We start from the raw sequence: 23135 nt of genomic DNA on the forward strand, positions 1-23135 counted from the left end.
TTTTCTTCTGATTGATCTCCGTTGCCGACCCGTTTCTGTAAATCTGCCCTGCCCGTCTGACTCCTGAACTCTTACGCCTGTCCGCGACTATTTCCGCCAAGCTTTCATACGCCTGTCAAGTTCCGTCAATCCGCCAATCAACGGATCGAAGAATCCCACCTTGTCATTTCCTTCCTTTCAATAAAACCAAGAAACGAGCGCAAGTGATCTCAGTCTTCCTTTCGTCCTGTCTGACAACTTTGTCTCTATCTCTTTCTTTCTTCCTCTTTCTCTCTCACGTTCTTTGTCACTCTCTCTCTCAATCTCTCTGTCCTGTTCCCTTCCCCTCTCTCTTTCTTTCTCTTTCCCTCTTTTTTTTTTTGCTTTCTTTCTCTATTTCTCTCCTCCTTTCTTTTTTTATCTGTCTCTTGTTTTCCCACTGTTGCTTTTTTGTTCTCTCTTTTGTTCTCTCTCTCTTGTTCTCTAACTTTTCCTCTCTTGTTCTCTCACTTTTTTCTCCTCTTGACCCCTCTTTCTTTCTGTCTTTCTGTATTTTTATACTACTTGTATAAAAATTAGTTTGATAATCCTAGGTTAGGGTGTTTTGGGTTAGAGTTAGGCTTCAAAACCTTGAAATAAAGCTCAGATTTTGTGAGTGGAGTGAATGGTCACCCCCTGCCCCTTCCCCGTCCCTACAAGGAAGTGGAATTATAGCGCTTTGCTTTGTGGAGCTCAGAATATCTCAACTTCAGTCTGCTCCTGTAATCCAGATTAGCTGCTTCTTAATCTGATGTGGGGTTAGGCTTTTCCTGTGCATAAAATGGGGTTGCAAGGAAGCTTGCGTTCGGGATCAGAAAGATTCCCAGAGAGTCACTCCTATGGTCCAATGTATATTCTTCCAGTGTGACTGAAAAGGGGAAATAATAAACAAATAAAAAAGGCTGATTCATTATATTTGGTGATTCCAGGATTTATTTGCAAATGTTGGAATACATTGTTATGCAAATGATCTTCCATTTGTGATGCTTTTGTCCTGTCACACTCCTGCCATTCCGAAGTAATGACGTCAGCACGTCCCTGAAATTCCAGGGTGATGGTGTCATGACAGAATGAGCATCCATCTTGGAATGGCCACGAGACCCTAGCCACGACACTTGGTTGGTTGCTTGGTTGGATCGCTTATCCACACAGGTCGTAGGGGCACCATTTTCTTTGGTGTGTCTTGGGCAAGTACAACCTGGTGGTGCCCATCCCTCTCCAGGCCAAAAATAATAAAATAAAATAACCCAAAGAAACTCACATCCCTGTTCAAATAGCAGTTCTTCAGGTGTGAAAGGTCAGTTTGGGTACAAAATCGGGTTAATTCCGGTTCAAAATGGCGGTACTTCCATTGTGAAAGGCCACTTTTGGTTCAAAATAGTGGTACACTATTCTCTCGGTTCTTGCAGGAACTCCCCCACGAAAAGTGAAAATCTGGAGAGTAGCGTTGGAACTTCATTCAAGCCCCCAAGGGTTAAACTCCCTTCAAGATGACGTCCTTACCGACTGAGAGTATAGGACTGTAACAAAATAGCTACAACTAAAAACACAAAACACAGAATTGCAGTCTAATGAATGGTCTTTATGGTCATTATTCGAAAGTACAACGAAATTGGATGGCTTCTCCTTTCAGTGCAAGAAAGTGATTTAATGAGCGCCTGGCTAGCTGTACGTTAGCTTCGGGTAACCTAAAATTGAGTCACGTCCCCGCGATGATTAAGATACAACCGTCCTGAATGTAGCGGCTTTCCATGAGTTGTAGCTCCAGGTTACCGGTTTCATTGGTAATAGATCTGGCTTTGGTGAGATACAGGCTTGGCCAGGGTAGCTTGTGTGAGTTGTTATGTAGCCTTGCTGTAGCAGAAGGCCAAAGCTGCAGCTTCGTTATTGCCTTCTCAGACGCTTCCTAAACCCGAAAACCATCCACGGAGCACCTGCTGGTGATCACCATTTCTTTGCGCTCTTTCCTCTGAGTTCGATTAAATTGATGAATTTCTTTTTAACGTAACAAACTGCTAAAATCCAAGCTCAACTGTGACCTTGCTCTGCAGTTTTTTTTTTCTAAGGGGGTGTGGACCCACTGACTTGTGCACCCGCCCACTCGGCTGTTTGACTGACAGCATACACTAGCCAACCACAGTCGCGCACACACACAGTCAAGCCCACCCGACATACAAAGACCTCCCTAACCTTCCCCCTGTGATAGCAATTGCTGTGTGCTTTCTGTTCAGAATACAAAGTACAATATATAAACGACAATAAAGACATTTAAATTCTAAATCTGGGAAGCAGTGAACCAGGGATAACCAAAGCGCAAAGAAGAAAGTGGTCTCTGTCTTAGGATACAAATCGGTGGTACTTTTGGTGCGAGTATGAGGGTTACGTCAAGTTCAAAATGGCGACGCCTTCAACGTGGTAGGGGAAGGTTTTTCAACCTCTTTGGGGCCAAAACACACTTTTCATGAAAAAAAATATATATATCTCAAGGAACACCATCGTTGAAAAAAAATCCCGGGCACACGTTTCATGTTGTCGTTTTTAATAGCTGATGCTATCATATTGCTTAAATTGACAGTAGCCTATAGTTTTTTTTCTTCACTTTTTGTGTATAGCGTGGCTCAGGACGTAATACATCCATAACAATTTTGCCTTCATTTTGGATTTTTTTAGAACAAAAAACATAATAAACATAACAAAAATAGTACTCAAATGAACAAAAACCTTTACTACGATCTATCAGTTCTTTCCTTTTTTATAAAATAAGAAAACAATGAAATAAATCACGTTCAAGCTTTCCACATTGTTTGATGTATAATTTTTATTTATTTATACAAATCTAAACTGGTGAAGAGTATTTGTTGGCCGGGAGAGGGATGGTTGCCACTAGGTGGTACTTGCCCAAGACACACCACTGGAAATGCTGCATGACCCGTGTGGTTAAGGGATCCAAACTAAAGTTTAAACTTATCACTTTCATTTCAAATTTAAAAAGTAATTAAGTATACAGTATTTCCTTGTAAACCTCATGAGCATATGATGAGTATATAAAAGGCATACCTGTCAAGCTGTACGTTTTTGCCGTACAAAGTATGTTTATTATGCATTTTAAGACGTGTACAACGTACAAGAAAATCTGTACGAAAAAATGCAAATTTGTCAATTATGGGTACCATCCGGTATACACCGACTATCACGAAACGGCAAATCAATCAAGTCAAACGAATTTGCTTTGCACCTTCACCCTGGGGCTACCAGCCTTTAAAAAATACCTCCGTAACTTGGTCACCATGACGCAATTCCAGACATCACTTATTCTAAAGGAATTTTAAGAGAACCGGCTTTTTCGTCTCAACTCATTAAAGAGAGCCGGCTCTCAAACGGCTCAGTTGCTTTGATGCATCATATTACGAATTATTATGTTGTATAAAGAAGTTAAGAAAAAAAGGAAGTATAAAAGGAGAAAATGAAAAAAAGACAGGTTTGTGGTAATCCCTTTAATCAGTATATTACCAACAATATTTGAATGCAAAAAATGAATTAATAATTTGAATAAGAAAATTCTACTTAATTATATTCGCATGTATTTTTCCTTCTACAGGGAACGTCCAAGCTTCTTATTTTGAACTTATTTTATAATGAACCTCATTCATGTCGAGCAACTCAGTATCTCACAACAAAATGTTAATTAACAGTATATATGATGATGGAGGTTGACAGGTATGAAAAGGAATGGGAAAAATTTCCAATCCGTTGCCACATACTGCGATAGATGAACGTTATAGCTACTGGAAGAAATCAAATGTACTAAACAATTGCATGCTTTTTTTGCAAAGATGAAATTGGTCAATTTCTCGTGGCACATTAAACAAGGTCTCAAGGCACACTAATGTGCCATGGCACTTCCGGTTTATAATTTATGCATTTCCGGTTGTGTCCTCACCTTTGCAGAACGTTAAGGACGCAACGGGTAGTTTGCATAACAAAAGGAAACTAATTTGCATAACAAAGGAGGACAAACGTTTTTAGCCCTCACCCTTTTCTTTGTTTTATTCTACCATTTATGTGATTTGATTTCCTGTTTGTTTTCCTCCAGATGAACCGTCCAATCCAGGTGAAACCTGCAGATAGCGAGAGTAGGGGGGGTAAGTAAGCCGCGCCCACCAAGACAGGTAAACACGCGTGACATCACAAGAATATTTCCTGTTAACACGCCAGAAGCTGCTGGGAGGTTTACATGTCGCGAGACTGCCCCCTGGTGGCGCTTTTTTACTACCTCATTAACAATCACAACATTAGGCATGCCCTCAGTTGTCATTTTGGACGGATGATGTCACTTTTCCGGAAAAAATGCCCTTTCACTCGTCCTATGAAGTCATTGCTTTGTTTTTTTCCCTTTTTTTTTGGTCTTTGGTGCGCCCCTTCCCCCTCAGAAAAGCGAGAGAGGGAGAGGGAGAGGGAGAGAGAGAGAGAGAGAGAGAGAAAGAGAGAGAGAGAGAGAGACAGAGAGAGAAAACCAAAGAAATAGAGAGAGGGAGAAAGAAAAGTGGGGAGGAAAAGAAAGTGATAGAAAGAAAGAGGCAGAGTGAGAGAAAGAGAGAGCTTTTCAATCATTCACTTCCATCGAGCCGTTTCGTTCACGAACGACCTATCACTAGTACATAAATTGGATTAAAGCAGCATAAAAATATTATCGTGTCTTGTGAGTCGTACAGACAATGTAACAAACATTGTTACAACATCAAGTCATTGTTTTGTTATTTCCCCCCCCCCCCTTTTTATTGCACCCCATCTCCCTCAGAAGAGCGCAAACTGTTCGTGGGCATGCTGGGAAAGCAGCAGGCCGACTCAGACGTGCGCAAAATGTTTGAATCCTTCGGCGCCATCGAGGAGTGCACCGTCCTTCGAGGGCCCGACGGGACCAGTAAAGGTTACACAATTGATTTATTGTATTTTTTGTTGTGATGTCATTGAAGTATGCACTGAACTAGAGCACCCCCTTGTGTTTAGGATGCGCCTTCGTCAAGTTCTACAACAGCGTGGAGGCCCAAGCAGCCATCAACGCTCTGCACGGCAGCCGAACACTTCCGGTGAGCACGCCCATGGAGTGTTTGGTGGTTCGCAAACGTGATTTGGGACCCAAACCCTAATTGGAAACCCTACGATGAAACCATAAAAAGGCTTCAAACCCTGATTTAAAGCCCCGATCATACCTTAAATTTTAAACTATAAGAAGGCTTTAGAACCATTAGATCAAGCCCAAACCCAAGCTTGAAACCTTAGCATGAAACCCTAAGAATGCTTTAAAGCCTTTTTTAAAGCTCATGGAGCCGTTCCATTTGTAAATGAAACATTACTATTTCAAAGGGATCGGGCTTTTGATTGGTGGCAGGCCGGCTCCTGTTATTCATTTGAAGCAGCCGGTTCATAGAGTTTCATAACGTTTGCTATCAACACATCACTACTTAGAATAGCTCCTGAATGGCGTGGAGCCGGCTTTTAAAGCCATTTAGTTTGCGAAAGACACAACACTAGCATTGTAGTGATGTGTTTTTCTGGATGTGTCCACCGGAGGGCGCTTCGTCGAGCCTGGTGGTGAAATTTGCAGACTCTGAGAAGGAGCGGGGTCTTCGGCGAATGCAGCAAGTGGCCTCCCAATTGGGCGTCATCAGCCCAATCACGTTTCATCTTGGCGCCTACAACGCCTATGCGCAGGCGGTGAGACCACGACCATTTCACATATTCTCTTGCGAGATTTCAACCAATCGACACTGCCCCCAGTTGATGCAACAGCAGGCCCTGGTGGCCCAATCGGCTTACCTGTCACCCGTGGCAACGGCTGTCCAGATGCAGCAATTGGCCGCTCTCAACATAGCCACGCCCATCGTAGCCACACCCATCGCCTCAATCACGCCCTCTTCAGGTGAGTGGAGGCCAATGCCATGACGACTGGAGAAAGAAAGCAGAATGTATGCGTAATGTAATTCCTAAAGCCTAAATTTGGGGCTGGCCTGAAATCTTGTTTGGCCTAAAACACTCCTTCTCCTCAGTCCTCACGAATAGAAAATCTGCTTTTGGCTTAGTCCCTCAAATTATACAGGCTCGGACACGGACCAGTTTGGGCTTGACCTTATCTCTAAACCAATCAGTCACTAAAAAAAAATAAAACAACAAAAATCAACACCCTATTTGAAAACCTTAGAAAGGCTTTGAAACCCTAAGATCAAGCCCAAAGTGTCGTTTGAAACCCTTGCAGGAAACCCTAAAAATGCTTTATAGCCCCAATTTGAAACCAAACCCCTAGGTAGAAACCTTGGAATGTTTAAAAACCATAATTTTGGGGACTGAACCCTACTCTAAAGCCCTAACAGGAAACCCTAGAGGCTTTTAAACCATAATTTGAAGCCCTGGCCATAGTTTAAAACCCTAGAAAGGCTCAAAAACATGATTTTAGGCCAAAACCCTATTTGGAAACCTTAAGAAGGCTTTAAACCCCTACAAATTAAGCCAAAACCCCTGTTTAAAACCCTTGGAACCCTTTGAATCCATAAAACCGGGGCCTGAACCTACTCTGAAACCCCTACAGGAAACCCTAGAAAGTCTTTCAAACACTGATGTCAAGCCCACGCCCTATTTTGAAACTCTAGCACAGGGGTGGCTAACCCGGTCCTGGAGAGCCGCACGTCCTGCATGTTTTGGAGGTTTCTCTGCTCCAATACAGGTGATTCAGATCACCTGGCTTGATATCAAGCTCTCACAAAGCCTGCTAACAAGCTGAAAATTGGCGTCACCTGTGTTGGAGCAGAGAAACCTCCAAAACATGCAGGACACGTGGCTCTCCAGGACCGGGTTAGCCACCCCTGCTCTAGCAGGAAACCCTAGTCATGCCTTTTTAGGTATGCCTAATTTGAAACCAAAACCCTGGGTAGAAACCCGTGGAGGCTTTTAAAACATTTTTTGGGGGTCCGTACAGTACTCACAACCATAGACTTTTATTCTTACATATTTATTTTATAGAAACACATTGTTTTATCAGGTTGTAAACAATGTTCACTAGCTTGTTATCATCGACAATAAAGTATATTCTAATGATTATAAATCTAATTCTTCAGGTACCAGCACGCCGCCATCAATTGCAGCCACGCCCGTTCCCGCTCTGGCCACCCCCATGGCGGTGAGCGGATACCCCGCTGTGGCAGCGCCACCTGCTGGACAGTCACCTGCCGACGCCCTCTACGCCAACGGGGTACACGCCTATCAAGGTAGTCGGCGGTTAAATGTAATTAGTTTGCTACTAGTTATTTCATTTAAAATGTAACTCAGCACCTAGAATATTGACACCAAAAATAGGATGTTAGTCCAAAAGTAACTATCTTGTTGCAAATTACCATACATAGTTGCATAGAAGCGAACCCCCTAAAAATGTTTTAAAAATAGCCCTAAAATAAAAGAAATAGAAGAAAACTTTGAGCTCCATGTAATAACAACAGTTTAGTTACTTCATTTGATTAATGATGCATTACAGAGTTCTCTGTGAGTTGCTACCTTACCCTGGTGGAAAGGGTTTGTATGTCCCAGTGATTCCAGAAGCTATGTTCCCTGCGGGTTCAAGCCCCTGATAGGACCTGTTTGTCCTGGGTGACCCTAGGTGAGGGGCCGAATAAAGCACTGTTCTAGGACCCCTAATGACGAATCGGAACATTGGGAAACTATTTCCCTGGCCTGGACGCGAGTTACCGGGATTCCCCTCTGTAGCTAGGCCTAGAAGTGGGGTCCGCTTGCGAGCGCCTGTCGGACGGACCTACACTCACGGGCTCAGCATGAAGGGATGTTGTGGGTCCCCCTTTCTCATGGGCTCAAGACCTGTGGGAGGGGCCAATTAGGTCATGTGCATAGAGAGCCATGTGGCTGCCAAAGGAGGGGACATTGGCGGACTGATCCCGGGCTACAGAAGCTCGCTCTTAGGACATGGAATAATTCTTCTGGAGGGGAAGGACCCTGAGCTGGTGTCTGAGGTTGAGAGGTTCAGACTAGATATAGTCAAACTTCTCTCCACACACAGTTTAAGCTCTGTTACCAGTCCTCTTGAAAGGGGTTAGACTCTCTTCCACTCTGGAATTGAATTGAAACTCTAGCAGGAAACCCTAGTCATGCTTTTTTAGGTATGCCTGTTTTGAAACCAAAACCCTAGGTAGAAACCCTTGGAACGCTTTTAAAACATTTTCTGGTAAAAACTCGAGCATAGGAGTTTGGCGAGGCCATGGAAGGCAAATCTTGCCCACCCTCCGGCTTCTTAGGGGAAGAAAGCAGTGTGCCATCAACAACACTTTGTATAGCTCAGATGGGGCGCTGCTGACTTCGAACTGGGATGCAATGAAGCGGTGGGCAGAATACTTCAAAGACCTCTTTCTTCTAGCAACACGACTTCCTGCGAAGAAGAGGACTGGGGACTCTGATGAAGGCTTTCATATACGGTATCTGAGGGTGAAGTCTTATGGTGGTTAAAAAGCTCCTTTGTGGCAGGGCCCCAGGGGTGGATGAGATCCGCATGAAGTTCATTAAAGCTCTGGATGTTGTGGGCGTGTCATGGTTTATAAACCTCTGTAACATTGCGTACTTCTCGACTGACAGACTGAGGTGGTAGTCCCTTTTTTAAGAAGGGGGACCAGAAAGAGTATGTCAACTACAGGGGAATCACATTTCTCAGCCTCTCTGGATAGTCTATTTGGCGACATTGGAGAGGAGGGTCCGTCAGGAAGTCAACTCTCGGAATAAGTGTGTTTTTTCATCCAGGCTATAAAACAGTGGACAAGCTCTACACCCTTTGCTGGGTCCTTGAGGGTGCATGGCAGTTTTCCCATCCAGTCTACATGTGTTTTGTAGACTTGGAGAGGGCATTCAGCCATGTTCTCGGGGAGAGATGTGGAGGGTGCTACAGGTGTATGAGGTACCAGGCAGTCTTCTCTGGGCTGTACGGTCCCTGTAAGACTGATGCTTTTGTCCGCATTGCCAGCATTAAGTCGGATTCATTTCCAGTGGGGGTTGAACACCGCCAGGGATGCCCTTTGTCACCAATTTTGTTAATAACATTTTTGGACAGAAGAACTTTGCCAGGCTTCGCGTAGAAGGTCTCTGGTTTGGGAGCTTCAGCATTGCATCTCTGCTTATGGCAGATTATGTGGTGCTTGTTGCATCAGCAGGACACCTAGGCACGACCCAGGACATGTTGGAGAGACTATGTCTCTAGGTTGGCCTGGGAAAGCCCCAGAATCCCGTTGGATGAGCTGGACAAAGTGGCTGGGGGTGGTCTGGGCATCCCCCTTAGGCTGCTGCCACTGTTACTGAGAAAATTCATTTGGATTTTTGTGTCACCTGCAGCTCCCAGTCCAGCGTTGGACCCCCTGCAGCAAGCGTACACTGGCATGCAGCACTACACAGGTGGGCGTCGGTTACCCATGACCGCCCTCGTGGTTAACGTCTGTATCTGACTATCTGTCTTTGACCTAGCCGCCTACCCGGCCGCCTACAGCCTGGTAGGCCAGCCTTTCGCCCAGCAAGCCACGCTGGTAGCGCCGCAGCCGGTGCCGCAGCAGCTGCAGCAGCTGCAGCAGCGCGAAGGTACAATGGCGTGCGAGGTGGGCGGAGCCATCGCTGCTGGATCAGCTTTGTTTGCACGTCCAGGACCGGAGGGCTGCAACATCTTCATCTACCACCTGCCTCAAGAGTTCACCGACTCAGAGATCCTGCAGATGTTCCTGCCATTCGGAAACGTCATCTCCGCCAAAGTCTTCGTAGACCGAGCGACCAACCAGAGCAAGTGCTTCGGTCAGTTTACAGCGGTCAAGGTCGTTTTTCCGAATGGCAAGGTCAACATCGGTTTTCATTTTTAGGTTTTGTAAGCTTTGACAACCCTTCAAGTGCTCAGGCAGCCATTCAAGCCATGAATGGTTTCCAGATCGGAATGAAGCGCCTCAAAGTCCAGCTCAAGAGGCCCAAGGACGCCAACCGCCCTTACTGAAGGTAAGACACTTTCACAACTTTATTTTTCCAACAGCAACGTGGCAGGGGTCTTCACTTTTCTATGTAGGGGCTTTTTGGCCATATGTAGAAATAATTATAGAAGTAAATGAATCATTTTTCCATCATTAATTTTGCTTGTATTGTTTTTCCCTGAAAACAAAATCATCCAGACGGCTAAATGGTGGAGACGTGCGTCGCTATGGCAATGCTTGCCTAGCGACGCCAAAAAGCGTTGCCCTTCCTCCCTTCTCGGCGCGTCGTAAGTCTATTGTTGATTGGTTGCTGGGGACGGGGGCGTGGTCCGGATTCGCCATGCTCATCTGCATGGCGGGTTACCGTGGCAACCGTCAACTGTGTTTGGTGCATTGTGAGTTTTCTCTCATGGTTTTTGTCCTATTTTTAACACTGACGGATTCCAAAGTCACTTGAGGATCTGTTAGGAACTGATTATCATGACATTATTTTTTTGTCGTTGGAATCTTCCAAATATAAAAAAAAAAAACTACTGTATTTTCCAGATTCTAAGGCACACCATAAAAGGTAGTATTAAAGGGTCATTCTTACTATTGGGTTCCATTTAAGCATGCTAACATTTCAGATTCAGATTCAGATTTACTTTATTGTCATTCGTGTACACGTGTATACAGAACGAAATGTCGATACATCTGACCCGCACAGTTTCTTTGAGAGTCAGCCGGGATAGATAAGATTAACCATGTCTTCATCAGAATTTTAGCGCAGCAGTTCGTCATCTCGCGGTTCGATGCCACTTCCAGTTGTTAAATGGTCCAGTTTATTGTCCAAAAAGCGAACGTTGGAGAGGAAAATGGATGGGAGAGGCGTTTTGCAGGGTTTAGCCTTTAGCCTAGCTGTTAGCCCAGCCCGATAACCTCACTCACAATTTCACTCAACAAATGTAAAATATTCAATGTTTTCAACAGTTCATCTGAAAAAATGGACTTTCAAACTATAAGAGAAAAGTATTGATCTAGCTCAAGATACATTTCTGTAGCATTCCTTTTTTTTTAACCAATTTTTCACACATTAAATAGGCCAAATATGTTCCTTTTTACAGTGCATAGCAGTAACAGGGGGGCAGTAACAGGGGGCATATTTTTTACTTAAGTTAGACATTAATTCTAATGTGATAAAAAAGACCAGGCTAGTATACGCTGATTACTGTGACAGATTTTCAACGTGTTTATTCACCATATAATTCATCTCATCTCATCAGCTGTACCGCTTATCCTCATTAGGGTCGCAGGGGGGGGCTGAAGCCCATCTCAGCCATCTCCGGGCAGTGGGGAGGGGACACCCTGAACTGGTTGCCAGCCAATCGCAGGGCACACGGGGACAGACAACTCACTCGCTCATTCACACCTAGGGACAATTTGGACCAGCCAATTCACCTGAAATGCATGTTTTTGGAATGTGGGAGGAAACCGGAGTGCCCGGAGGAAACCCACGCAAGCACGGGGAGAACATACAAACTCCGCACAGGAAGTCTGGAGCTGGATTTGAACCCACGCAGGAGGTTCCCATGACATGAACTGTGCCGCACATGCGCTAACCACTGCGCCGCCGTGCTGCCCACCATATAATTAAATTACAAAAAAATATTAACTCCCACTATAAATAAACATAATGGGGTGGACGTGTTATGCTTTTCCTCATCAGTAAACCATAATAGAACATTGAAAAAAGGTTGATTATAGAGTGCTATTTACACTTCATCTCCTTGAATGCTTTCCCTCCTAAAATACTTTTACATCAGAGAGTTTTGTGACTAAAATGATATCCAGCATATGTTTTCTGGATTTCTTATCAGAGTAACAGTGGGACGGTTCACACTGGGACACAACATATTTTAGAGATTTTAAACATGAAAAATGCACTCTTAACTGAAAATGACATTAGGTGAGGAATATTATCATTAAGGCAATACAGAACTGATGAAAAACATGAATTTATTCGATTCTTCTCACTTCTGTTTGTAACAAAAGTCAGTCAAACATGACTGGGAACATAGCATTTTAGAATACTTGTGCTACAATTAGAGACATTTATTGAAAATCGATTATCTTGCATACGTATCAGTGTGCCCTACTGTAGAGGGCAGTTAGGCATTCAAGGAAATATTTTTAAAGATAAGCAAAAGCCCATTTTTACACAAACGATATCATTTGGGACTTAAATGTCACAGAATAACAGGGGTGACCCTAATAAGGTGCAGGAAATTGAGACTAGTAAGAGCTACCATGTTTATTGTTGTATAACTATTTTGCTCTTTATACACTTAAGGCATCTAATAGTCAGGATTAAATAGTGCAACAATTGATCAGTCGATAGCTGATTAAAATCGCACAACATTGTTTACATCAGGAATTGAACCTATGTCCTGGCATTGAGGGTGCTGACACTTTACTACTAGACCACCAGTGATACAGATGACACACAAAAAGGCAGTAAAGCTTATCTGTACATCAAATCCGTTCAGTACGGAAGCCCAAAAAGTGCCAAAGTATGATTTGTATTTGATATACAATACATAAACTTGAATTATTTTTTTCTTTTAAAATATGTCAAATCGGGGCAGCACGGCAGCGCAGTGGTTAGCGCGTGTGCGGCACAGTTCTGAGGTCGTGGGAACCTCCTGAGTGGGTTCAAATCCAGCTCCCGGCCTTACCGTGCGGAGTTTGTATGTTCTCCCCGTGCTTGCGTGGGTGTCCTCCGGGCACTCCGGTTTCCTCCCACATTCCAAAAACATGCATTTCAGGTGAATTGGCCGGTCCAAATTGTCCCTAGGTGTGACTGAGCGAGTGAGTTGTCTGTCCCCGTGTGCCCTGCGATTGGCTAGCAACCAGTTCACGGTGTCCCCTGCCCACTGCCCGGAGATGGCTGGGATGGGCTCCAGCATCCCCGCGACCCTACTGAGGATAAGCGGTGCAGCTGATGAGATGAGATGAGATATGTCAAATCGCCCAGTAAGAAAATTGATTTTTACATGATGTACAAATGAAGACTTGAATGATGTTACCAATGAGAACTGAGGCCCAAGAGTGCCATAATTGAGAGTGGGAACTGTTTTTACTAATTATCTTCAATTGGATGTTTTTCTACAGCACTTTGAGTTGCATTTTGTTGTATATAAAGTGCTATAGAAATACATTTGGATTTGTATCACACTCTTTTGACTCTCAAAGCTAGAAACATTGATTTGCTTAGTGCAAAGACAGAGAAAAAAAGGGAGAGAGAGAGAAGGAGAGAACGAAATAAAAAGGAGAGAGACAAAGAGCGGGAGAGAGAAAGAGCAGGAGAAAGAGAGAGAAAGAGAGAGAAAGAGTGACAGAGAGAAAAAGAAAGGAAAGAGTGAGAGAGAAAAAGAAAGGAAAGATAGAAGGAGAGAGCAAGAAAGAGAGTGAGAAAGAGCGGGAGGGAGAGAGCAAGGGAGGGGGAAAGAGCAAGAGAGAAAGAGCAAGAGACAGAGAGAGCGAGCCAGAGAGAGAAGAAGCAGAGAGAGAAATAGAGAAAAGAAGAGGGGGCGAGAGAGAAAGAGCATAAAAAAGAAACAGGGAGACATAAAGAGAAAAAGAGAGCGCAAAAAAGCGAGAGTAAGAGCGAAAGAAAGAGAAAAATAGAGAGAGAAAAAAAAGATAGAAAAAAAGAGAGACCAAAAGTAAGGCAGAGAGAAAGAAAGAGGATAGAGAGAAAGAGAGATATAGGGAGAGGATGAGAAACACTGCGAGAATGAGAGAAAAATGAGAGAGGTAGAAAGAGAAGAAAGTAAGAAAAAATGAGAGTGATAAAGAGAGAATAAAAGAAAGAGAGCGAGAGTGAGAAATTACTCTCACTCTCAGAGTTAGTGTGTTTGGAAACAGCCTGGCTTTGGCGACTTCAAGTAGGCATATTAAGCCCTTTGAGACTCTTCGTGATTTAGGGCTATACAAATAAAAATGACTTGACTTGACTTGACTATTTAAAAGTGTGGCTCTTTTTTTTTCTCTTTGGCTCGTCTTGGGATCAAGAGGTTTGCAGGTTCGATTCCTGGCTCCTCCGTGTTATATGTGGAAGTGTCCTTGGGCAAGACACTAAATCCCTAATGCCACCAATAAGCAGGTTGGCGCCTTGCATGGCTGACCACCTATTGGTGTGTGAATGTGTGTGTGTGAATGGGTAAGTGTGAAGCACATTGCAAAGCGCTTTGGGAGGTCTTCATTGACTTGAAAAGCGCTATAGAAATGCAGACCATTTACCATTTAACCCATCAGAACACACAATGCAAATCAGTGTTTCTGGCCCAGTGAGTAAAAGCAGTGTGATAATAAGATAAGTTCCAGTGCATTTTCAGATGTAATCTGTACCACTGGTGATCTAGCGCTAAAGTGTTGACGCTCTCATTACCACGATCCTGGTTTAAAACCCGTCGCATGCAACGTTTTGTGGTTTTGGTCAGCAATCTTTATCGATCAACTTTTGCAGGAATACGCTAGTATACAAGAAAACCTGGTGCAGTAATGCTCAAAGATAATGAAATGAAATGATCTGCATTTATATAGCGCTTTTCAAGTCAATGACTTCCCAAAGCGCTTTACATTGTGCTTCACATTTCCCAATAGCGGCCGTGATCTGTGCAGCCATGTAAGGCGCTAACCTGCTTATTGGGGGTATTGGGGGTTCAGTGTCAGTGTCAGTACCCAAGGACACTTCGGCATGTAACACGGACAAGCCGGGATTCGAACTGGGATCCCTTAATCCTAAAACGATCGCTCTACCTCCTGAGCTACTGCCGCCCCGTAATAAATACTTTTATGCGTTTTAAATCCTTTGCTTAAGTTTGCGCTTCACTCCTTTGTGGGGAAAAAAACAGTTTGAATACAAAAATCCTGCCGAAGCTTCCTGAACCACCGAAGAACGTTTCCGGCAGCCAAGATTCAAGCCGATTGGCTAGGAACCTCTTGACTCCGATATGATCGGCCAATTTGTATCATAGCTTCTTCAATACTGTACTGCGAATGGACACCTACTCTGCGTCTTACTGCATCTCGCTGATAAGAGTTTGTGTCCCGCCTCTTCGTCATGCCAAACCCTTTTTCTCTCATTTGATCGTTCGCCCTCTTTCATTTGTTTGTTCGTTCCCTCTCTCTCTCTCTCTCTCTCTCTTTCGCTCTCTCATTCGTTTGGCTCTTTTCCTTATCTATCCATGAGCTCTCTCTCTCTCTCTCTTGTTCGTTCTCTTTTTCTTTGTCCGTACGCTCTCCTACTTTCTTTCTCTGTCACGTTTGTTCACTCTCTCAATCCTCTTTCCTTATCTATCCATGCGCTCTCTCTCTCTCTCTCTCTCTCTCTCTCTCTCTCTCGTTGTTCTCTTTTTCTATGTCTGTACGCTCTCCTACTTTCTCTCTCTGTCACGTTTGTTCACTCTCTCAATCGTTCGCGCTCTATTTATGTTTGTTTGCTCTTTCTTGTTCATTCGCTCTCTCTCTCTCTCTCTCTTATTTGTGTGCTCCCTCTCGTTTGTTTTCTCTCGTTCATTCGCTCTCTCCCGTTCGTCCTCTCCCTTTCATTTGTTCGTTTGCTCTCTCTCTCTTTGGTTCGTTCGTTCTCGTTTGTTTTCTCTTAATTGTTCGCCCTCTTGTTCGCTCTTTTTCTATCTTTCGTTTCTTTCTTTCTCTTTCAGTCGGCAAGAATGCTCTAATGTAGCACCCCCCCAGAAAAAGGTGCAACGCTACATTTTCACTTTTGGCAGATGTTTCTGGTCCCCATTAAACGGGTTTTAGGTGTGCCTTAAAGTCCGCAAAACACAGTAATGAGATTTTTAATAACAGGTCCCGTTTTGTCATGATTATCATTCTTGCGCTCCCCCTCTGTTAAATCTGTTTAGTTGGATGGTGTGCTAGTTTTTGCGTGAAGTGGTGAACTTTTTTGTTGATTGTTGTTTGTGCCGCTGGAAATCAACTCACAAGTATTGAACGAGGTCACGTTTGTATGAAACAAAGTCACAAAATCCGTGTGAGATTCATATCATGAATTGCTAGGGGAGCTGCAATTCTCTACAGCAGGAGTGGGCAAACTCCGTTCCGACGGCCTTTTAAAAGCCAGGCGCGACTATCGAGGCTTTTATTTGTCTCTCTATTTTTCCGTCTTTAAATCTCTCTCTCTTTCAATTTTTCTTTGTTTTGCACTGATTCTCTTCCACTCTTCCCCTCTCCCGCTCTCTTTTTCCTCCCCTGCTCTTTCTCTCTCTGTTTTTCTCTCGCTCCCTCTCTTGTGTCGCTTTCTTTCTTTCCACGGAAACTACTTGTCTCCTGTAAGAAAGTTTTTCTTTACCACGTGTCCTCCTTGAGCTAAAATGAGTCCCCGCACTAAATAATACACGCTGTCCTTTTAAGTAGAAAGAGGTAAACATTCTTTGCATTGATATTTCTGACATAAGAGCTTGCTCTGTCCACTCCACGCATCAGCCCGGTATTGCAGTACCTCCGGGAACGGTGCATTCGCAATGGTCGCAACAAGGCTTTAAGGCTATGACCTTAGCTTGGCCTTTTGGCTGAGAGTAAGAGTCCCGGCTCCTTGGCTTTGTAGCGTATTATGAACTGACCGATAACGGATATTGGATAAGTAATAAAGACAATAGAACAATAACCCTTAAAAAAATTGTTAAAGGAAGATTATCCCCGGATTAAGAAAATAAAGCCAATTGCCCGTGAATGTTAATTTGACTTGGAAAATTCCTAGTGCGCATGTTAGGTTTTTATTTGCCTGCTGAGAGGAAAGAAAAGGAGTTGACGCACTCGTTTGCGGACTTGCATGGTCGCTCTGATTCCATATTGAGTGATAATGGCTGCAGTTAATAGAAAATACAATTTTAAAACGATTAACTATTGTACACAGTTTGAAAATATTGTCTTTTGTGTCTCACCTCCAGGACAATTGGGGATTTGAATCCAGAAAACAAACCTTCGAATGCCCACCGGCCTTGTTTTCAAGAGAATAGCACACAGACGTGATACAACCCAAGACAAGAGGACCAATTTTGACCACTTTCTGACCGTTTTTTTTGTCCTCCGAGACTTTCTCGGCTGGATTGCTTTCCGTCATGAACAGCGACCCAAAAAAAAAACACAAAAATCTACTCAACAGGGTCCTTCTGTAAAGTTGTGATTTGTAATCTAGAAAGAAACGAAAAATAGCAAGCATTTATGTAGTAGTAGTTAGGTTTCCGCCTACATTTAGACCAGTGGTCTCAAAATTGCAGTCCGGCCCTCGGGCGGTTATTTTGCAACCCCCACCTTATCATGAAAGTTGAAGGGACAGTGTGTATGATTTGACCACCAGTTGTCGTCATATTGTGTCGCGTGGAGACTCAAGAAGACCAAATGTCACCTTATTGCCATTAATAAAACAGGAATAAGAAAGAAGGAAAGAAAATGAAAGGAAAACAAAAAATCAAAACTGAGAAAAAGAAAAGAAAAATAAGAAAATCACAAAAAGAAAAAAGCAAGGAAAAGGGAACAGAAAAATGAAAGCGAAAAAGAAAAAAAAATGATAAGAAAGGTAAAACAGCAATAAGCATTTTTTATTTTGTCCTCTCTTTTCCTTTTATCTTTTTTTCAGATTTTTCTTCATTTTTCCTCCATTTCGCTTCTCTTTACTTTTCTTCTTTTTTGCTTTATTTCTCCCTATTTATCATTTTATTCCCATTTTTCTTTTCGCTTTCACTTATTTTTCGTTTCTTTTTCCCAATTTTTCTTGATTTATTCCTTCTTTAGTTTTTTTCTTCTTTTATTTCTTTGTAAAAGGTGGAGTAAAAAAATTAGAAAAAATTGTGATTTTTGTTCACTTTGAGTCGCTGTATCGATTTTTTCTTGTGCTTGTTGGGATTCATGTTTTGGTTGCGCGACGCAATACAGCAACATTTAGTAGAGAAAAATGACACACTGTCCCTTTAAGAAACAGCAGAATCGTTTTCAGCCCTTTTTCGGGTGAAAACCCCTTATCTGGACCGTTGCTCAGGCAGCCCCCAGGTAAATTGAATTTGAGACCCCTGATTTTGATGCTATTAATGAAGGTAGAGAATGAAACGGAAAAGGGAATCGTCCTCGTATTGTACATACATTCATTGTTCGGGAGGGTTGATGCTACTTTTTAACATTGCAATGTCTAACAAGAGATTTTTTTCCCATTTTTCAATGTGGTAAGATAGGGGGGAGGTGTATCTTTTGTAATTTATTATTCAATTAAGAAAAGAAAAAAAAGACTCATTACGTCCGTCTAATCAATATACGTATTATAGTTTTTAATGACTTAAATGTAAAGGAATAAGATAACAGCGTCATGTTTCTTTATTTATTTGCTCCAATCACCATTTTCAAATAAAATAAAGTCCAGTTTTCAAAAAAACAAACAAAAAAAACAGAAGAATGGTCTGTTGTCTGTTTTGGGACCAAAATCATTCAGGGCAATTTCGACTGGGTTTAAAGTTGATTTTGTTATTACTCCATCCATCCATCCATGATCTGCACCGCTTATCCTCAGTAGGGTCGCGGGGATGCTGAAACCCATCCCAGCCATCCTCGGGCAGTGGGCAGGGAACACCCTGAACTGGTTACCAGCCGGTCGCATGGCACACAGAGACGGACAACTTACTCGTTCATTCACGCCGAGGGACAATTTGGACCTGTCAATTAACCTGATATTCATATTTTTGGAATGTGGGAGGAAATCGGAGTGACCGCAGGAAACCCACGCAAGCACGGGGAGAACATGCAAACTCCAAAAAGGAAGGTTTGATTACATGACCTCAGAACTTTGTCGCACACGTGTTAACCACTGCTCCGCCGTGCTGCCCCAATAGCAATCTCATCCCTCTGAATTTCATGTCTATTTCTGGGTATTTTCTCTTCTTAAACGTCCCAAATTTGTAGTTCAGGGGTGGGCAAACTACAGCCCGTAGGCCACATGCGACCTGGCAGCCTTTTTCATCCCGCCCGTTTGATCAAAAATGATTATAATATACATATATATATATATATATATATATATATATATATATATATATATATATATAACTATCACTTCTCTCCCATCCTCCACATTCAACAACTCCTCAAAATATTCTGCACATCTCGTCCTGACTGCACTACCGCTAACCAGCAATCTACAGTCTCTTTCACTTCTTTTCCAGTCTCACTCTTTCTTACTCTTTTCACTATATATATATACATACATACAAAAAGTGGAGTTGCAGGCTTATGTACAAGTTCAGGTCTTCATTTTTTTTGTTACTTTTTATTTATTATTAGTCATATCTATTACCCTTACTCTTAAGGTGTGATATTTTATCTTGTAAATGTTCTGACACTTTCACTCTTTCATTTAGTTATTCATTTACTTGTTATGATGATAATAATTTATATTCCATTTTAAGAGACTGTAATATGTCGAATTAGGAATGAAAAAAGGAGGAAAGATGTGTTTACTTGAATTCTTGCATTTTTTGGACTATAAGGCATAAATAAATACCAAAGTTCTGCCAGAATATCGAAGGAAATATTTATTTATCTACCCTGGTCATATCCCTTGAGAGGGGCGACCGACAGCAAGACAAAACATACACAAAAAAATAAATAAATAAATAAAAATAACCACAAAAAAATTGACCATGGCCAACCTAAATGCCCAAACACCCTAACAGGTTAAGCACCTCAGGATCCAAGTTGGTCATGCTTTTGTCCCTCCAGATGAAACGGGACACTAGTAAGCGGCCATGTCTCCTGGGTCGGGGTGACACAACACACTCTTTTGTTCAACAGCAGGGGCCGACAGCTTTCACTGGTTTACCCCTGCCGCATCATACAGGGTCCCTGCCCATCCCATAGAACACGTCCAAACATCCCACTATCCTTTCACAACTCCTCTCCACTCATTCCTATTACCAACAAGAGCTCTTTCCTCCAGAGCACCCATAACACCATCCATCCACGTCAATCGCGGCCTTTCTCTTGGTCTCCTTCCATTTACTTCTTTTCTGTAGATCCTCTTCAACATTCGCTCCTCATCCATGTGTCCAAACAAACCGAATACTCTCATCCACAGGCTTGCTCAAATCCGCTACTACTCCAGTTCTGTCCCTCAAAATTTCATTTCTCAATCTATCCAATTTTGTCACTCCTAACATGCTCCTCAAACACTTCATCTCAAAAACATTTAATTTCCTTCTCAAATCTGCATTCAAGCTCCAATTCTCTGCACCATACAACACAGTCGGCACAATAACTCTCATACAGTCCCCTCTTAAAATCCATACTCTTGTTGCTCATCACTCTCCTCAGAGGACCCAAAACCTTGCTTCCTTGATTCACTCTGTGCAATACATCACACTCCATTCCACCAACTACAGCCACATCACAACCCAAGTACCTAAAGCTTTCGACTTCTTCCAACACCTGTCCATGCAACCTTATTTCTAATGCCATGCCCACTCCATCACGTGAACACTTCATCACCTTACTCTTCCCAACATTGACACATAACTTACGCCGATCACACGCTCTTCCAAACTCCATTACCAACCTTCTCAATGTTTCCTCACAATCAGCCATAAGCGTTGTCTCATCTGCAAACAACAACTGACTTACCTGCCACACCGTTCCACTGTTATCCATCATCTCTACACCTCCGCCAAATACTCTTGCATTCAGCTCTCTCACCATCCATGTAGACATTAAACGGCCATGGTGACATCACACACCCCTGTCTCACACCAGTCAACTCAGGGAACCACTCACTTGTCTCACTCCCTACTCTTACACATGCTCTGCTGTTCACATAAGAACTCTTAAATGCTTCCAACAACTTTCCACCCACTCCATACATTACCATCACATGCCACAGCGCCTCTTTATCGACTCTGTCATACGCCTTTTCCAAGTCCATGAAAGCCAAACAAACATCCTTACCATTTGCAAAATATTTCTCACACACCTGTCTTACTGCAAACACATGATCCACACATCCTCTTCCTTTCCTGAAACCACTCTACTTCTCCATCACCATCTCATCTGTTCTTCCTCTCTCTCTTAATCAAGACTCGTCCATACAGCTTATCCAGCACAGACAACAAACTGATACCTCTCAAATTGCTACATTCATACTTATACCCTTTACCCTTATACATTGGCACCACACATGCACTACACCAATCAACAGGAACCACACCACTTAAAAAGCATACATTCAACAAGCGTACTAACCAGTCAATCATAGCCGTGCCACTTTTCTTCAAGCATTCAGCAGTACAACCATCCAACCCAGCCGCCTCCCCCCTTTCTTTCACAGGCTTCACATTTAAATCACCCAACATGGGGATTCTCCCCATACCACCAATCGCCTTAACTATCACTTCTCTCCCATCCTCCACATTCAACAACTCCTCAAAATATTCTGCACATCTCGTCCTGACTGCACTACCGCTAACCAGCAATCTACAGTCTCTTTCACTTCTTTTCCAGTCTCACTCTTTCTTACTCTTTTCACTTCTCTCCAGATCACTTTTCTCCTTTCCTCAAAGTTCACTCCAATCTTTCAACACCATTCATCATTTGCTTTCCTTTTTGCTGCTTCCACGACTGCGTTTACTAACCTTTTCTTCACACTTTTCTTTGTTATTTTCAGAATTTTCTAATTCAATTATAGCTCTAGTTTTAATTTATTGCATCTTATAGACAGTAAAATACAGGAAATAAAAATGGCAATACTACTACAATCGGGTACCATACATGAAAAGTTGTTGATACCCTGACCTTTTTTTAAATGCAACTAGCTCTAGTTTTAATTCCATGCACCTTATAGTAAGGTGTGTCTTTCATATGAAAAAAAATTACAGGTGAGGTGCGCGTTATAGACCAGAATATACATTTAATAAAAATGGCAATGCTGCAACAAACGGGTACCATACATAAAAAAAAAAAAATTAAAATTTCATTTTTCTCGATGTGCTCTAAAAAATATATTTATTTTCTCACCTTTTTAAATTCAACTCTAAATCTAGGTTTAATTTTATGCACCTTATAATTAGGTGTGCCTTACATATGAAAACATTTTACTGGTGAATTGCGCCTTATAGACTACAAATACGGGAAATATAAATCGCAATCCTACTACAGACAGGCCCCATTTATTAATTAATTAATTCCTCCATCCATTCATTAACTGCACCGCTTATACTCAGTAGGGGCGCGGGGTTGCTGGAGCCCATCTTCAGGCAGTGGGCAGGGAACACCCCGAACTTGTTGCCAGCCAGTTGCAGGGCAGAGAGACAGAGAACTCACTCGCTCATTCACATCTATAGGGACTATTTGGACTGGCCAATTCATCTGACATGCATGTTTTTGGAAAATGGGAGGAAACCGGAGTGCCCGAGGAAAACCACGCTTGCAAATTCCGCACAGGAAGGCTGGTAGCTGGATTTGATCCTATGACCTCAGAACTGTGCCACTGACGCGCTAACTACTCATCCGCCGTGCCTCCCTAAATTAATTAATTTATTCGTTTTTCAAATATCGTTTTATTTCCTGATTTTTTTATACAACCCTTAAAGCAGTTTTGATTTCATGCGCATCATACATGTGAAAATAATTTACAAGTGACTACTCTTTGAATCTGCGCCCTATAGTCCGGAAAAAAACGGCATTATAAGAGACTAAAAAAAAATGGCAGAATCCAAACTTTGTTGTGTATGGGAGGAGAGTGGGTTAGCATATACAATTATCGTGCATGAAGTAGTGAAGCAGAGACGCTTCCGGCTGTTGCTACGGAGACTGCTTCTGTTGCCTAGTGACATCAAGAGCGCATTTGGATCTGCTTGAATCTGGCAATGTGTTCCAAACGCCATGAGCCCCTGTAGATCCATTCTTTATGTTGGCTTTCCTGCAAAACAGTAAAATTGAATTGTCATTTTTTTATCGTCATTGATAAGAAAGTGGTAAAACATTGTATTCAGCATTGTATTAGAAATGGCAGGCCAGGGTAAAACATCTAATATACACTTTGACCCTCTTATTACTATGGGGATGCCCCATTCGACAAGCACTGTTAAAATT

General features: G+C 42.6%; 2 protein-coding genes across 11 annotated transcripts in view; one reads left to right on the forward strand and one right to left on the reverse strand.

The window, feature by feature from the left end:
• The window catches only part of celf3a (cugbp, Elav-like family member 3a), a 49216-nt gene extending 31957 nt beyond the window's left edge, over positions 1–17259 (forward strand). For 2 of the 8 annotated variants that reach the window (XM_088328317.1, XM_088328311.1), the window contains exons 4-13: positions 4112–4160; positions 4817–4945; positions 5026–5105; positions 5590–5938; positions 7128–7277; positions 9394–9453; positions 9523–9633; positions 9697–9840; positions 9906–10035; positions 16961–17259. In XM_088328317.1, coding sequence (XP_088184443.1) covers positions 4112–4160; positions 4817–4945; positions 5026–5105; positions 5590–5938; positions 7128–7277; positions 9394–9453; positions 9523–9633; positions 9697–9840; positions 9906–10033 — 1200 coding nt within the window. In that variant the 3' untranslated portion in view covers positions 10034–10035; positions 16961–17259. Of the gene's footprint in view, positions 1–4111; positions 4161–4816; positions 4946–5025; positions 5106–5589; positions 5939–7127; positions 7278–9393; positions 9454–9522; positions 9841–9905; positions 10036–16960 lie in introns of all 8 variants that reach the window. The other 6 variants (XM_088328310.1, XM_088328316.1, XM_088328313.1 and 3 more) reach the window with 5 other exon arrangements.
• A 1103-nt stretch (positions 17260–18362) lies between these two features.
• Positions 18363–23135, reverse strand: part of setdb1a (SET domain bifurcated histone lysine methyltransferase 1a) — a 39498-nt gene continuing 34725 nt past the window's right edge. For 2 of the 3 annotated variants that reach the window (XM_088328307.1, XM_088328306.1), the window contains exon 6: positions 18363–22962. In XM_088328307.1, the coding sequence (XP_088184433.1) occupies positions 22876–22962 (87 nt within the window). In that variant the 3' untranslated portion in view covers positions 18363–22875. The remainder of the gene's footprint in view (positions 22963–23135) is intronic. The other variant, XM_088328305.1, reaches the window with a different exon arrangement.

Source organism: Urocampus carinirostris, chromosome 2, assembly GCF_059441175.1.
Source record: "Urocampus carinirostris isolate Australia breed hairy pipefish chromosome 2, RoL_Ucar_1.0, whole genome shotgun sequence".
NCBI lineage: Eukaryota > Metazoa > Chordata > Actinopteri > Syngnathiformes > Syngnathidae > Urocampus > Urocampus carinirostris.